This window comes from Harpia harpyja, chromosome 2 (assembly GCF_026419915.1).
Source record: "Harpia harpyja isolate bHarHar1 chromosome 2, bHarHar1 primary haplotype, whole genome shotgun sequence".
NCBI classification, from domain to species: Eukaryota; Metazoa; Chordata; class Aves; order Accipitriformes; family Accipitridae; genus Harpia; species Harpia harpyja.
This window is the reverse complement of record NC_068941.1, coordinates 64,887,909-64,903,062: the sequence shown is the minus strand read 5'-3', so window position 1 is coordinate 64,903,062 and position 15,154 is coordinate 64,887,909. Positions and strand designations below refer to the sequence as shown.

At 43.8% G+C, this 15,154-nt stretch overlaps 1 protein-coding gene across 11 annotated transcripts in view; it reads left to right on the top strand.

Annotated features, from left to right (window-relative positions):
- TBC1D1 (TBC1 domain family member 1) overlaps positions 1–15,154 on the top strand; it is a 123,671-nt gene that overhangs the window by 26,396 nt on the left and 82,121 nt on the right. The window contains exon 1 of one of the 11 annotated variants that reach the window (XM_052780273.1): positions 6,508–6,924. The exons of the other annotated variants lie outside the window; for them this stretch is intronic. Within the exon in view, the coding sequence (XP_052636233.1) occupies positions 6,895–6,924 (30 nt within the window). The 5' untranslated portion in view covers positions 6,508–6,894. Of the gene's footprint in view, positions 1–6,507; positions 6,925–15,154 lie in introns of those variants that run through there. 11 annotated transcript variants of the gene reach the window in all.

Below are 15,154 nucleotides of genomic sequence, written 5' to 3'. Positions count from 1 at the left end.
CTTTTGTTCCTGAGCAAGAAATGCTAATGACGCTTCAATCAAAGCATTTTAGCAGTTATGAATTTTGTGGCTGAAAAGACAATCGTGTATAAGCTAAAACCTACAGGAGAGGTTGGAAAGGCCTCCACTGCTGAGTCCATGCCCAGTGCTCTGCTGAGGAATTGTTCTTTTCTGTCTGCCACATGGTGAGTGAATTGCGTGTTATCTCTGAGCACTGGCCCAATGTCTTGCATTTTTTGTGTACCTGGAAACCACCAAGAAAGTCATCCCATTTTCTTTGGTGAGAACTGGATTTCATCTTTAGTGTGGATGTGCAGCTCAGGGCAGTGGGCTCCTATGCACTTTGCATTAAGGGGACAGCCACTGCCAGTCAGTGGTTAGCTGTCAGGTCTTGCTGTTGTCTCTCATCAGGGGGCTGATGCAGATCTTGTTTGGTAAGGTAGATTAATCTTTTTTTTTATTTTGTATTAAGATGTCGTGGTTTAACCCCAGCCAGCAACTAAGCACCACGCAGCCGCTCACTCACTTCCCCCCCCCACCCAGTGGGATGGGGGAGAAAATCGGGAAAAGAAGTAAAACTCGTGGGTTGAGATAAGAACGGTTTAATAGAACAGAAAAGAAGAAACTAATAATGATAACACTAATAAAAGGATTGGAATGTACAAATGATGCACAGTGCAATTGCTCACCACCCGCCAATCGACACCCAGTTAGTCCCTGAGCGGCAACTCCCCCTGCCCCCACTCCCCCCAGTTTATATACTAGATGTGACATCACATGGTATGGAATACCCCATTGGCCAGTTTGGGTCAGCTGCCCTGGCTGTGTCCTGTGCCAACTTCTTGTGCCCCTCCAGCCTTCTCACTGGTTGGGCTTGAGAAGCTGAAAAATCCTTGACTTTAGTCTAAACACCACTTAGCAACAACTGAAAACATCAGTGTGTTATCAACATTCTTCTCATACTGAACTCAAAACATAGCACTGTACCAGCTACTAGGAAGACAATTAACTCTATCCTAGCTGAAACCAGGACATAAGAAAAAATGAGTTTGCTTATAATTTAGCTAAAAGAAGTAACAAAGCTCACTCTTTTCTTAACCACAGTATCTTTTCAGAAGCCAGCTAGTCAGGCTTGACTGAGTCTTTGGATAGGATGAAATCCAGAGGATTCATTACTCTCTTCCTTCAGTGCATCCAGATGAATCATTTTGCATCTTGCATCATAATGGAGGTGCCATAAAAGTCTGGGGTTTCCTTAAATAGACACCTTTGTTTTGGTATCTTTTAATACAGCTGTATCTAAGAACCAAAACGCTATTACATTTTGAATTCACATGACAAACAGTACTCTCACAGTAGGTAGTTTCTTTCTGTCTTTTTCCTCTGACAAAGTAGTAACCATTTAGCCTACTGCTTGGAATGGGAAGCGATGAGACAAGGCTCAATGAAATCCTAATGAACGGTGAAAACTAAGCAATAAAGGATAAAAATTGTGGGTATTTTTCAACAAAGGCTAAATAATAGGTACTGGTAATTACTAGCAGGCATATTCTTTTCTTGCATTTTTTTCAACTGAACTTCCAAAGACCTTCTTGTGTATGGGGAAAGAAGAGAGAAATGAAACTTTTAACAGTGAGTGTGGGCAGAGGGGATAGATAATTCATGAGAAGAATAGCTGCCAAAACATGTTTAAGTACACTTCAGAGGAAAAAGCTTCAAAAGGGAATGGGGTCTGCTGTAAAACCACCATGAGAGTTAACACTAAAACAACAGGAGGGGCCAGTTCTCAGGTAATACAGTTGTGACTGCACCCTTAATGCAACTTCTTGTGAGACGTCATTCAGCGGTGTTGTACTGTGAAGACTCTCAAAAATATTTACAGCCATTAAACCTAAAGAAAGCTGAAATCAGAGGACAACGAGTCAGAAAATATTCCTCTTTTGAGTTAAAAGGTTGACTGCAGCCTCCTTTCTTCTTAATATTTCTTTATATCTCACATCTCTTTCCTTATCTCCAAATGGTTTCTTTTAATGGAGAGAGCTTTGTTGGAGGAGAAATAATGGGCGTGTTTACGTATGTGTAAATTTATGAAGGACATCTGTAAAACTGAAAGATCATCTTTCTGATGATGTAGGCTTTAAGTTGTGGCTTTGAAGTATTTTAATTGCTACTATTTTAAAAACAGCCACAAATATCTTGCTAATATTTTCCATGATAACATGGAACGGTTCATAGGAATAAGGATTTTGGGTTTTTTTTTAAAAGATCATACATTTAGATAAGACGGTGTCAAGTGCTACTTACTGTTTATGCAATACAGATGTTATTCCCTGGCCCTGATTTTTTCCATTTACCCAAAACGGATATATAGTACTTTTGGAGAGACAGTTATTTCCACAAGCCAAACTTAAAATAGAAAAATACAGAGGTTCTGTTTTTAGAAAGTTGAACATCCTGAAAAATGAATGCAGTTATTGTTCCTACTACATTACTAAATCTATCTTTTTTGGAAGGTAACACAGTGACCTTTTCATTTACACTGAAGAATTTAATGCATTACCAAATGTTTTTATATCTGAACACTTAAGCCTAGCTGCCAGCTGTTTCCCAAATGCCAAAGAGTGCGCACTCCTCCTTCCTTCAAGGCTGGCAGATATCATCTCCATTTAACAGATGAACTAAAGCAGAGAGAGCAGTGATGTAGCATGCCTGAAAGTCACGTTAACAGCAGAAGCTGGAATTCGTTCACTGTTACTCTGTCTCCTAATTCAGTGTCTTCACCACAAGACCACTCTTCCTCCCAGTCCTGTAGGAGGATGTAGAAGGTTTCAGAGTGCACTTAAAATCATACAAACATCACTATAACAATTGCATGCAATAGGTTTAGAAGCTAAGTAGTGTGAAGTGACACACTGGGGATGGCTTTTTGAGCCAGTTGCAGTCAGGGCGAGAAGCCAGATCTCCTGACTGACATCAGTGTTTAATGTGGACTCAGAGGAGATGTATGTATTGTTAGTTTAAAACTGCGGAAGGGTGCCAGTCAGGAAGGGGGAGCTAGAAAAACTTCCAAGCAGGCAGGATCTCCTCAGAGAAAGGAGAAGAATAATTATTTAGAAATAATATTGTTCACACTCAGTGTTAGAGAAATGCAACTCTAATGCTACCACCAAATAGTGGTGTGATGGGTTAACCCTGGCTGGATGCCAGGTGCCCACCAGAGCTGTTCTATCACTCCCCCTCCTTCTCAACTGGACAGGGGAGAGAAAAATATAACAAAGAGCTTGTGGGTCGAGATAAGGATAGGAGAGATCACTCACCAATTACCGTCACGGGCAAAACAGACTCAGTTTGGGGAAAAATTAACTTGATTTATTACAAATCAACCGGAGTAGGGTAATGAGAAATAAAACCAAATCTCAGAACACCTTCCCTCCACCCCTCCCTTCTTCCTGGGCACAACTTCACTCCCGGATTCTCTACCACCCCCCCCCAGCGGCACAGGGGGACGGGGATGGGGTTTACGGTCAGTTCATCACACGTTATTTTCTGCCGCTTCATCCCCCTCAGGGGGAGGACTCATCACACTCTTCCCCTGCTCCAGCGTGGGGTCCCACCCACGGGAGACAGTCCTCCACGAACTTCTCCAACGTGGGTCCTTCCCACGGGCTGCAGTTCTTCACGAACTGCTCCAGCATGGGTCCTTTCCATGGTGTGCAGTCCTTCAGGCACAGACTGCTCCAGCATGAGCCCCCCACGGGGTCACAAGTCCTGCCAGAAAACCTGCTCCGTGGGCTCCTCTCTCCACAGATCCGCAGGTCCTGCCAGGAGCCTGCTCCAGCGCGGGGTTCCCACGGGGTCACAGCCTCCTTCGGGAACCCACCTGCTCCGGCGTGGGGTCCTCCACGGGCTGCAGGTGGATATCTGCTCCACCGTGGACCTCCATGGACTGCAGGGGGACAGCCTGCCTCACCATGGTCTTCACCACGGGCTGCAGGGGAATCTCTGCTCCGGCGCCTGGAGCATCTCCTCCCCCTCCTTCTTCACTGACCTTGGTGTCCGCAGGGTTGTTTCTCTTACATGTTCTCACTCCTCTCTCCGGCTGCCGAATACCTCCGTCCCAACTTTTTTTCCTTCTTAAAAATGTTATCACAGAGGCGTTACCACTATCGCTGATTGGCTCGGCCTTGGCCGGCGGCGGGTCTGTCTTAGAGCCGGCTGGTATGGGCTCTGTCGAACACAGGGGAAGCTTCCAGCAGCTTCTTACAGAAGCCACCCCTGTAACCCCACCCGCTACCAAAACCTTGCCACACAAAACCAATACAAGTGGATATACTGTATAGCTATAAGCAGCACATAATGAGGAACATTCTGCCTTGCTCTTGCCCTCAGTTGCTCTATGAGATAAAAGCAAACCCAGTTCTGTACTTCAAATGGTAATACTTCTAGTGTTCTTGTAAGGTGCCTAGTTTAAAGCCTTGAGAACAGATGTCATTTATTCACGTATATGCTCTATACATCACGAACAGTAGCAGCGGTGAAAATTTCTCCCGCTATCATGCCAGTAAACCTTCAGAGACCACCACTAGAGTTGAGTGTTAGTCATATTTAGTCATTTATTGGGCTTACAGCTAAGAACATCCATGCAACCAAACTGTCCATGGCTACTATTGTAATGACAGAACGAGGTGTTGGCCATCCTTATGAATCACCTCTACTTTAACCTGTTGAACTATTAAAAAATGGATCACTATTCTCCTTTTATGAAATTATGAAATGTATTTGTTATGATTTTAATTCCAGAAACTGTAGCATAGGTTATAAGTTGATGAAAAACCAGGTCCAGGCAGGCTTTGGGCTCTCCAACCACGAGAAGGTTGCCGTAAGTAAGTTGCATGCAGGTTTATTAACTTATATTGGTTAGCATTTTGTGGCTCCCGGGCAAATGTTGCTCAGGAAAAGGATTTCAAATTCCCACATCAAATTTCTTCCCCTGACTAGGTGTGTATCTTTGAGCAAGCTAACGAAACTCATCAAGACTTAATTTTACAAATGGGTAAACTAGCATTTAGCTAGACAGTGCTAACATCGAGTGGCAGCAGATTTCCTCAGTCCCAGCACCACCAGCTCAGCTGGGCCACAGTGCGGCCGAACTAGGCCGTGCACCAGCTCACTTATCCACTGCAGTCAGATACCTCCATTCTCAGACTATGAGTGATGCGTTGGCCATGACAGAGACATCCCACTTCACTGGCACAATCCCTTGCGTGCTACCTTTTCTGGGTAGGTGTTACTGTTCTGTATCAGCATTCTGGTTTGTTGTTTTGTGATTCTCTGTTCCCCAGGAGGAAGTGGATGGAAGTGTCATGCTTAGGTACTGCGGATGCCACAGGTACGACCTGAGAAGAACTGCTTTTGTGTTGCTCCCTCAGCCCACCATGGCCCATTGCAGACACACAGCTAGTGCTACGGCACTCACCGGTGCAGCATTAGGAGGTGATGCAGCGCTCTCGGCGGCTGCCTCGTTTGTTTTGTATGAACGAAACCCAGGGCTGCAGGATCATACGGTCTGGGGCAGGGGCCAAAACTGCCTGTCTTTTGCCTCAGTGAGCTGTGAGATTGGCTCTGCTTCTCCCGAGCTTGTGTGCGTGTGTGTCACTCTTGCTCATGTGGTCGTTTAATAGCTTAGATGAGTGGGACAGTGTCATCTCAACCTGGAGATTATTCCATTGGCCCTGAGCGTGCAACTGCAAGTACATGCAGGACTGTCTCGGTGACAGTGTCTTTGGGCAGTGCAAGAGCTGAATTTGGCACTTCAACATCTAACTTTGAGCAGTTGGATTTTATTGGGAAGAAGTGCAGAACCCCTATGCTTTCCTGTTATAATTTTGCAAATCTATTTCTTCACTTTGTTTCTATGAGGTGATGGAAAATAAAAGGCTTTTTGTTTTGGGCCCAATGGATTACTTCCTGTGAAATCCAAGCCTTTTTTTTCTTTCCCTAGCTCTGTGCCCTTCCTCCAAACTGAGGAAAATGAGTTGTCTTCAGGCAGCCCTACAGCCACACTGAGTAGGGGTGTGCGTTCACAGGCAGTCCAGCCGGAGCAACAACAGGAATGTACGCCTTTCCTGTCCGGGTGGCAGGTAACATCCCTTGACCTGCCACAAATGTGCATACTACTGTCTTGTGCCATACTGTTTTTTTCTCTTCTTCAACAGCTTATTTCTGAAAGTAGAGCGACGAGCGCGTGATGTCAAAGGCCATTAGCTACACATGAATGGCGACCCCGACTGGAAGCGTAACATATCCCAGCGGTTTCAAACAGATGATTTTCTGCTCGATCATTTAAAGTTAAGCATGACGTCGGTGCCGGTATATTCCCAGAAAGTTACCCGGACCGCGTGGGATTTTTTTTTTTCTTTTTAACAGTTGCGAATCCTGCCTTTTGCGCTGAATTACGTAAAAGGGCAACGCGATGAGGTAGCAGGCGGTTGTCTGCGTTTTCGGGCGTGCTGCCGGAGGGCGAGCCCGCTCCCTTCCCGCCTTCCCGGGGACGGGGGGCCGCAGCCCGGCGCGGGGCGCCCCGGCGGAGGCGGAGCGCGGCGGAGGCGGGACGCGGTCCCGGCCCCGGCCCTTCCTTTCCCTGCCCGCCCCGCTGCAGCGGCCGGCGCCGCCGCGGGGAGCCTCCCCGGCGCGGAGAGCTCACGGTCCCGCCGGCTGGTGCCCGGCGCCCGGAGGCGGCGGCGGGGAAGCTTTCGGAGGCCGGGCGGGCTGGCTCCCCTCCCGGCGCATGACGCGGCGGGAGCGGCAGCCGGCAGCCGGGAGGCAGCGGGGAGAGGCGGAGAGGAGCGGCCGGAGCCCGGGATCGCCGCCGGCCGCCGCGCCGGAGCTCGTAGGATGTCACCATTGTTCAGCTGGGTGGCTAAGGTAGGCGCCGCGCCGCGCCCTCCGTTCTCGGGAAATAAAGCCCAGCCTCAGAGTTGGCAGATGCTCGCGTTTAATTTCGAGGCATGGCAGTCGTCTCCGGGAAGGGAGCAGAGCCCTGCTGTATTGTTCAGCCAGGGAAAAGGAGAAGCGCTCAAAGTGAACAGCAAGGGCAAACTCGTGGCTGGGGTTGAGGGGTTAAAAACGAAGCTGCGGTTCTGACCGGCTGTTCTACCTTGCTGCGGAACCGTAGAAGGGGAGAGCTGTAATTAAAACTGCACGGAAGGTGTGGTCTTACTGCCTGCTCAAGTCTCACGCTTCTTGTGTGCTCTGGAGAATGTGTAACAGCACTCCCACTGTTTGTTTTGGACTTTTTTCCTGTTTTTTTGTCATACTCTGAATTTATGAAGAACAATAAGTTAGCTTTTAACGGGACACTTACTTGTTTAAGTATGACAATGCATGTGTCATGCTAGCTTCTACATGTGTGTGTCTAGGGCTTCAGTAGGATTTTCCACTGTAACTGTGAAACTACGTATGGATGCAGAGCAGTAGAGATGGTCAAAGAAATCTAGAATGGATTTTTGAGCTGGTGTTTCAAAAAAGTTGTTTTTTTTTTCCAAAGTAACAGTCATTCTGAATTTAAAATGAGCTGTAAATGGTATTCTGTTGAGATGCACGGTAGAAAGCATAGAAGAGGACAAGTGGGTGAAACAGCTGTTTGACAGGCAAGAATTCGTGGTTCCTTGGAGGAGTTAGCTGGGGGAAAAAAAAGATTTTATCTTGAAGTTTAGCAGGCAGCCTAATCCACTAAGCAGACCACATAAAACCTGGTTCTTCTTTCTGTTTTGCCAGGTGTAAATGGTCAGTTGCTTAACCACTGTTATACATCCCTCTCCCTGAATATGTAACAGGTGAAATACCTACCCTGGGAAGATAGTAAGAGGGAAGTGCTTGATGTGTGACTGTGTTGCCTTCGTTCAGATTCTCAGAGGGATTTGCCCTATTCTGTCTTAAAAGGAGCTGGTTTAATTTTAGCAATGCCCTGAAAAATATCCTTTCCTGTTTCCACTTGGCTTTTTTTCCTCTGTTTAAAGAGCTACCAGGTGGAGTGCTTGTTGGAGTAGTTCCCTTTCCTATCATCACTGTGCCTCTGTCTTGAGGGTGATGTAAGGCCTGATTTGCCATATTGTCCGAAGGAATGATACTGGCTGATTTCCATGCCAACTCTTAGAAACATGCCAGTCAGTCTCATACAGGTGGCTGCTGTCAAAATTGAGTGATGCTGTTGAGTAAATACTTTAGGGATGCCACCAAGGGGTGGCCTGTTTCCCCCCCTCATTGTTCACTTGTCAGCTGGACAAAGCAGCTAGTCAGAGAGAAGTTAGTCTTGGAAGAGGTACAAGGCAGAACCTGTAGTGCACAGAGTTGGCCATGTTTTTAGAGAGAGTAACAGAAGCTCTTGCAGAAACACACTTCTAACTCTGCTTTCAGGAGAGCTTTCTGGGCTTTCAGAACTAATTATTGCGACACTGGTTCCTCGCAAGTGTTTAGTTTTATTCTTTTAATGACCGTTAATCATCAGCGCTAATTTGGGAGGGAAAGCAAAGCAGTGTATTTAGAAATATAAAATGAGGCTTGTTAACAGAGAAAGCTTTCCTGCCTGCCAAAATCTGATCAGTAAAAATGTAGGAACTACTGCTGTAGGCTTTCAACACAAATGTAAGCCTTTCCAGTTTTTATAAGATGGTGGCCCATTCCAGAATGGGGAACGACTGCAGGACGTGGAGCAGAGGAAACTGCCCCCCTCAAAACAAAGCTTTCCCCCTGCATCTATTACTTAAGATTGAGGAAACCCCCTATCCAGTAACATGAGTGCTTAGTGTCACCGTGCAAGTCCCCAGGCCTGCAGATACTTACAAGTGAAGTAATTTACTCCCGTATGCTATAAAATTGGTCCCTAGTGTTTGTGCAAACATTACCTTTTAATATGTCTTCATTACAGATTTTTATGTGCTGTTTTACCCAGCTTGTCTCCTACCTATACACAGGCTCCTTGGGGCTGAGTTTTGCAGTGCTGCCAGGCCAGGTCATGGGGCCCCTTTTGGGCTGGACGATAAAGCCCTGCTTGAGTCTTATGTGGGTTGGTGTTGCCCACATTGACCATATGGATGCTGGCTAAACCACTTGAATGACAACTTGGTGGATAATGGATTCTTAAGTACTGACTTGTTTTAGTCTCCTAAAATTATTTAAATAAAAAAGAATAGTTATACCTGTTTTTCCTGCATGGTTTTACAAAGTCAGACAACTGACTTCAGGGAAACCTTTGACTAAGCACCTTAAAAGATAGTTTGTTTAAAGTGTAAACTAACTTTGCACTGTTGTGGGTAGACAATACAGTCACTTTTGTGGATACACAGAGATATTTTAATCTATATTCAGTTTAGTTCACTGCAATAACTGTTACTAAAAGTAAAGAAATCATTTTGGAGTCAAAAAACATCAAAGCTTTCAGTCTGTAAATAAAAAAAGATAGATAGAAATGCAGATTTTTTACTGATTTATGGTGTACTTGCACACTGATAATTCATTAGTAGGACATAATAGTACAGTGATAATTGTTAAGAATAATATTATTTTTGTTTCCATCATATTTGATACAGCTTTAGTTTAAGTGAAAAAAAATCCCCAACAAGTTTAGTGTTAGTTGTCTACAATTGACTTCATTTTATAATGCAAGTTTCTATTCAGAAGCAGCTTGACAGAAACGAGAATTAAAGAATTGGTTGCTGAAGAAATAGAAAGTAAGAAACCATTCTTAGTGTAATAAATTGCATAGATAGTTTGAGTAAATTTGTCCTCAGATTCTCAGCTAGTTAAGCAATTTGTATGTAGTGAGTCTAGTTACAGAAAAAGAGTGCTGTATATAATATAAAAGCCATGTTTAGCTTCAGCTTATTTTGTCTAAAGGATTATAAACCAACAAGGAACCATTGAAGAAAATAACTAAGGTAAAATGCAAAGCAAGGTTCCATAATTTAAATCAAGGTTTCTTCTATAATGATTTTGCTGGTATGGATCAATCAACCCTGGTCAGCTGTCTCCAACCTGCAGGACAGCAGGTGGGAAGGGGATGTTCCCACTTCCCTCCTGAGGGGAGCTGAGAGCAGCAGGGTTTCTCACTGCAGACCAAGGACCCACCAAGAATGGGCCACCAGCACGGGCAGAAAAGGGTGGGTTTATAATGTAGCTCTCTCCAGCTTGCTTGGCTAATCTTGGACCTTGGACTGAGAAGCCGATCGTTTGGATTTCTTCTGCTCTGAAGATCAGATTTTAGGTTATGTTCACAATAGATGCTCTGAAATTCCCAATAGCAAAGCAAGAAGTAGGTGGTTGGGTTTTTTTCCAAGGACTACTGAGTCAGAATTGCCTGTGAGCTTTCTTCAGTTTGGGAAGCTCTCAAGGCATCAAGAAAGAAAGTTTCTATGCTATTCAGCACAGCAAGGCTTGGTTACTTGGCTTGTGCCATGAGACATTACTGAAGTAGTAATTATAATAATGCTGGAAACACCACTTACTTTTCTTGGAATCCTAATATAGCTTAATATGCTGTGTTAGAATTGGATCTTGCTGATGTTTTGCCGTTATTTCTACTATTTTCTAAATAATAGTGTGCCTAGGAGACCTCTGGGGGACGATGTATGGGAGTAACAATCTACTTCTTAGTTTAGGTCAGAAGTTACAGATGAAATTAATTTGCCTTCTGGAAGAGAATGAGAAGGAATAAGAGACTGAAAATCAGGAAGCCCAAGAAATCCCCCCCCTCCTTTTTTTCCTTTTTAAGAGTGTTTTGAAAGGGTGATCCTAGCTTTTTTGCTGGTCTGTTTTAGGGTATATCACACTCACTTATGAGGAAGTTTTGTTCCAGCTGTGCTGACTGTGCCTCTTTCCTTTGTTCCCCACAGCTTCCAGCAAAGTTGAGCACCTTGGGGTGTCTTTAACCCCTCAGTGAATGACTTGCATTTTAGCCAAACAAACTGAGGTTTGGTCTCTTAAGGAGCCCCCATAACCAGGCATTTTAACACTATCTAAAACCCAATAAACTTAGAAGTTTATTAAGCCTGTCTTACTTTTAAGCCCATTTTACTTCTAAGATGGTAAATTATTTGGGGAGGTGAATAAACGGTTATGGTACAACCCTTGTTTGTGCTAGTGCGTTTACCCCTGAAAACTCTTTTTTGTAAATGAATTTGAATACTTGGATACTATCAAGAATCAGAGAGTTAATAGAGAACTAGTGTTGGGGAAGAACTGGGAATCACTGGGGAGGGAAGGCTCAAATGCCACAGTTTCACTTGTGGAAGAATCTCCTTGAAGCCATTGATGCTGCGGGTAGGGCTGGAGGGACAGACCCTCATTTGTCTCTCAGGCCGGATGCCAGCAATGCAGCAAAGAGAAAGTTCAGTTTTCTGCTGGAGCTGGGTTTTGGTGTCTGAGTTCACACAATGCCCCTGTCAGAGAACACTATGTTGCTGCTCAGTGTGTTTCTCCAGGTCAGTTTATACTGGGGGAAAAATGTTGTTACCAATTGACAGGTTTCAGATAAATGTAGATTATCACAAAATGCCAAGCAGTTGAAATGTGCTGTTTTCTGTATGCCAGTCACTTCCCACCTTCCCCCGCAGGGGTCTGGGCGATGACCGAGGAATATGCGCTCCGCATTTGAAATGAAGTCAGTCCTGTGGTTAAACCCCTCTGTTACTCAGCAGTTACATTCCCTTTGGAGCTCTTCGCTTTTATTCTTCAACCTTCCATTTCTTTTTCTGCACACCAGGCCTGAATTGCACCCGCTCTGCTTAGATGTCCCTGATTTGATGGGAGAGGGCCGGAATAGAGTCTGGCTCGCACGGCTTTCATGTGGGTGGGTAGATGTAGTAGGGCAGTGTCCTCTGCATATGTAAGGGACATTATGGGTGCTTAGTAAGAAGTAGGGCTTTCCATAGTGAAATTCCTGGCCATGTTGATTGCAGCTTACCAAGGTTTTTCTCTTGAATCATTTATGCCTTTCTGAATGAATTTCTTATGAGTATCTACTTTCGGGTTCATGTCGACCTTCAGATTTCACAACAAGCCAAGCCCAACAAGGTAGCTGAGCTTGCTGGTTTGTACAAGTCCCGCCTTCTGCAATTCAAAACAGAACTTTTAGGCTTCAGTCAAAAACTGTTTGCTTTCCTTTGCTGAAAAGCTCTCTGGAAATTGGTGCTATTAGCTGTCTTCATGTGGTTAACATGTTTTGGGCCAAACCAATAGCAAAAATATTAGTAAATCCTGCAGGATCAGGGAAAACTCCAGGTCCCATCAGAGATGGGCAGTACAACTAAGTGTTTGTTTGGGGTTTTGCCATATATATATATATATATCTATCTATCTATGGGGCACCACAGTTTAACTTTATTTGCTTTACATTTGATGATCTAAAGTACTATTTCACATCATAGCCTGCTTTTTTGGAAGGCCACTATAATGAAACAGTCTTTTATGTGCACTAGAGGTGTTTCTGAGAACACAAAAGCAGCAGTTTGGCTCTGGGTTCCCCAAGTGGAAATACCTTTAAGGGAAAAGTCGAGCAAAGCACCTCTTTCTTCAGAGATCAGCTCAGAGCTGCAAGATAATTCCAGTTTGTAATTTCCCATCATCCTGAATATAGAAGCTGCAGCATTTCTGAGAAACCTCTGGTTTAAGAGGATGTTGGAACATTTTTACTGAGCCAGCTAGTAAATACTTAAGATTTTAAAGTAAAATGGTTTAAAAGACTTAAGGTTGAAGGAGCTGAGGTTTTGTATGGCTGGCTAGTGACTTAGCAAGTAAATCTTCAATAGAAACACTGTTAATTGAATTACAGCTTGGCTATAATTTTTTTTTTTTTTTTAAATTAGAAGCCTTTACAGCTCAACTGTTCAAGCTGAAATACTCATGGATGGCAGTGACTGAGGAAAAAAAATCTCAGCGTAGGTTTTGTTAGTATTTTATGTATCAGTAAAGATATACAAAATATGTTGAGACATGCCCAAATAGGAGCTTGCTTAGTAATTTGCATGGGGAAGTGAGGTGGTAGAGCTGGGAAGAGCAGCTGGAACTCAGAGAGCAGAAGCTGAGGCAAGGAATGTCATTAACCACTGTATTGGTTTTATTACTGAGTTATTTGTACTGACTTGTATCTGAATTGTTTTCAGTTATTCTTACTTTTTAACCAAGTTACAATAACAAATCCTGAGATCAACTAATGCATAAATATAAAATTTTAATAGGAGAGATTTAAAGTAAAGTCTTTCTGAAAAACACGGTTTGCTTACTGAGAAGCAAGAGAGAGGTTCAGGCACTTTTACTCTGTGGAGATGGACTAGAGTGTAGCAACTGGATTTCTGCTACCTCTTTTCTTTTGTGTCTGCAAGTTCCTGAAAGGCCAGGCCAGTATTCCTGGATCAGCTGGCCAGGTGTGTGAAAGCTGCAGTTATTAGCCTGGATGAAATCACCTGTAGGTTGCATCTATGTTAGCAAGTAGCATACAGTAACAGATTGTTTAAGGGAAACAGCTGGTGTTGAGGACAGCTTGTGTACCTGGTTCAGGGAAGTGGGTTTTACTTTGGACTAGCCCCAGTTTGGTGCTGTGAACTGAATGCCTGTTTGCAGTGAAATGCATCACAAAATGAAGGTTTAGTTCTATTTAAATGGATGTCAGTTCAGGCACTTCGAGACAGCTCCACAATGCAGTCCATCACACAAGAAGTGGATTGGGATAATCTACTCTCAAACATGTTCCTGGTCCAAATTAAAATAGTGAAGTAGTCGCACCTATATAATACTTGAGAATCCAGTTAGAGAAGCTGGGCAAACAGCATACGCACAGCTATCCAGTAGCTGTCCCTGATGCAAGGAATGGGGGCCCCTCAGAGGATTTTTTTTTTTTTTTTTGGGGGGGGATGTTAACTTTTTGGCTACTGCTTTGTGAGAATTTCAGGCCTGAAGAGGTTGTCCAGAGTTTCTGTGAGCTAGAGTACTGTCTGTCACTAACTGAAGCACTGTGAAGAGACAGTAGAAACATGTATTGCCTTCCATTTTCAGGGCAGTGTGCATGTAAGCACACATGTTGATGGTCACATTTAAAAAACAAAACAAAAATTCATCTTGGCTGAAACAGCTGGAAGCTTCTTTCCCACCTCACAAGTTGCTGTCTTTGGACATATGGATGCTTCTCTTTGTGCCTTTACAGCATTGTCACTGTAATCAAAACCATATGTTTTTTCCAGGGGGAACCTTTGATATGCAGTAACCAGACAGGATTTTCAGGTACAGATAATCTGTAAAATTGCAGGTTTGGGGAGAAGAGACTACTTGCACATAGTTACGAAGGCACACTCCCAGCTACTGAAAATGGCAAAGCTGAGCTAAACTAAACAGCCCCTTTCTTTTTCAATCAAACATTTTGGGGGTTTTGTGTGTTTATTTCAAAGAGCTCTGTAACCAAATACCTTACTTTTATTAGATTTTAACAGTTGCCTCTCTACGTGTACTGGACCATTGGTCTGCTGCTATAGTACCAATGAGGTGAGCTCACTGAAGCTGTTGTCATGGAAATTTGGATGGTTAACACTAAATGTTTCATGCTGTTTTTGTTTCTTTGGACCTTTTTATAGCTTCCAGTCTCCTCAAATGCAAACCATGGAAAAGGAGATTTGTAGAAGTGCTTTGGAGTTTTAGACGATTATGTACAAGAGGCCTGTCTTTAAAACTCTCATGGTAGTTACCCAGAACCTGAACCAAAAATACGTGTGGAATTTCAGATTTTGGGTAAGTCCAGCTGGAATATAACCTGTAGGATTTAGTGTTCTGTGGAAGTGATTGACACTTCCATTTGACATACAGTCATCAGAGGCTGACTTTTGTAGACTTAAGAAAAATGTTCTTTTATATGCAAACACAGTTCGTGGAGCTGATGCTATGTTTTGCTTATGAAGTGCAGAATCATATACAGATTTATTTACTGTAGGTTGTTATAATTCAGACAGCATTTTTTCTCTGGCATTTCTAAAGATTCAGTAATGCTTTCACATATGTTTAAAAAAACAACACAAAAAGGCCCAGTCTACTTGTATATTAGGTGTGGCTGAAATACCAGCAGTCCCTAGTGCTGACATAATTTGGGGGGGAAGAAGTTGGCATTAAAAGGAGT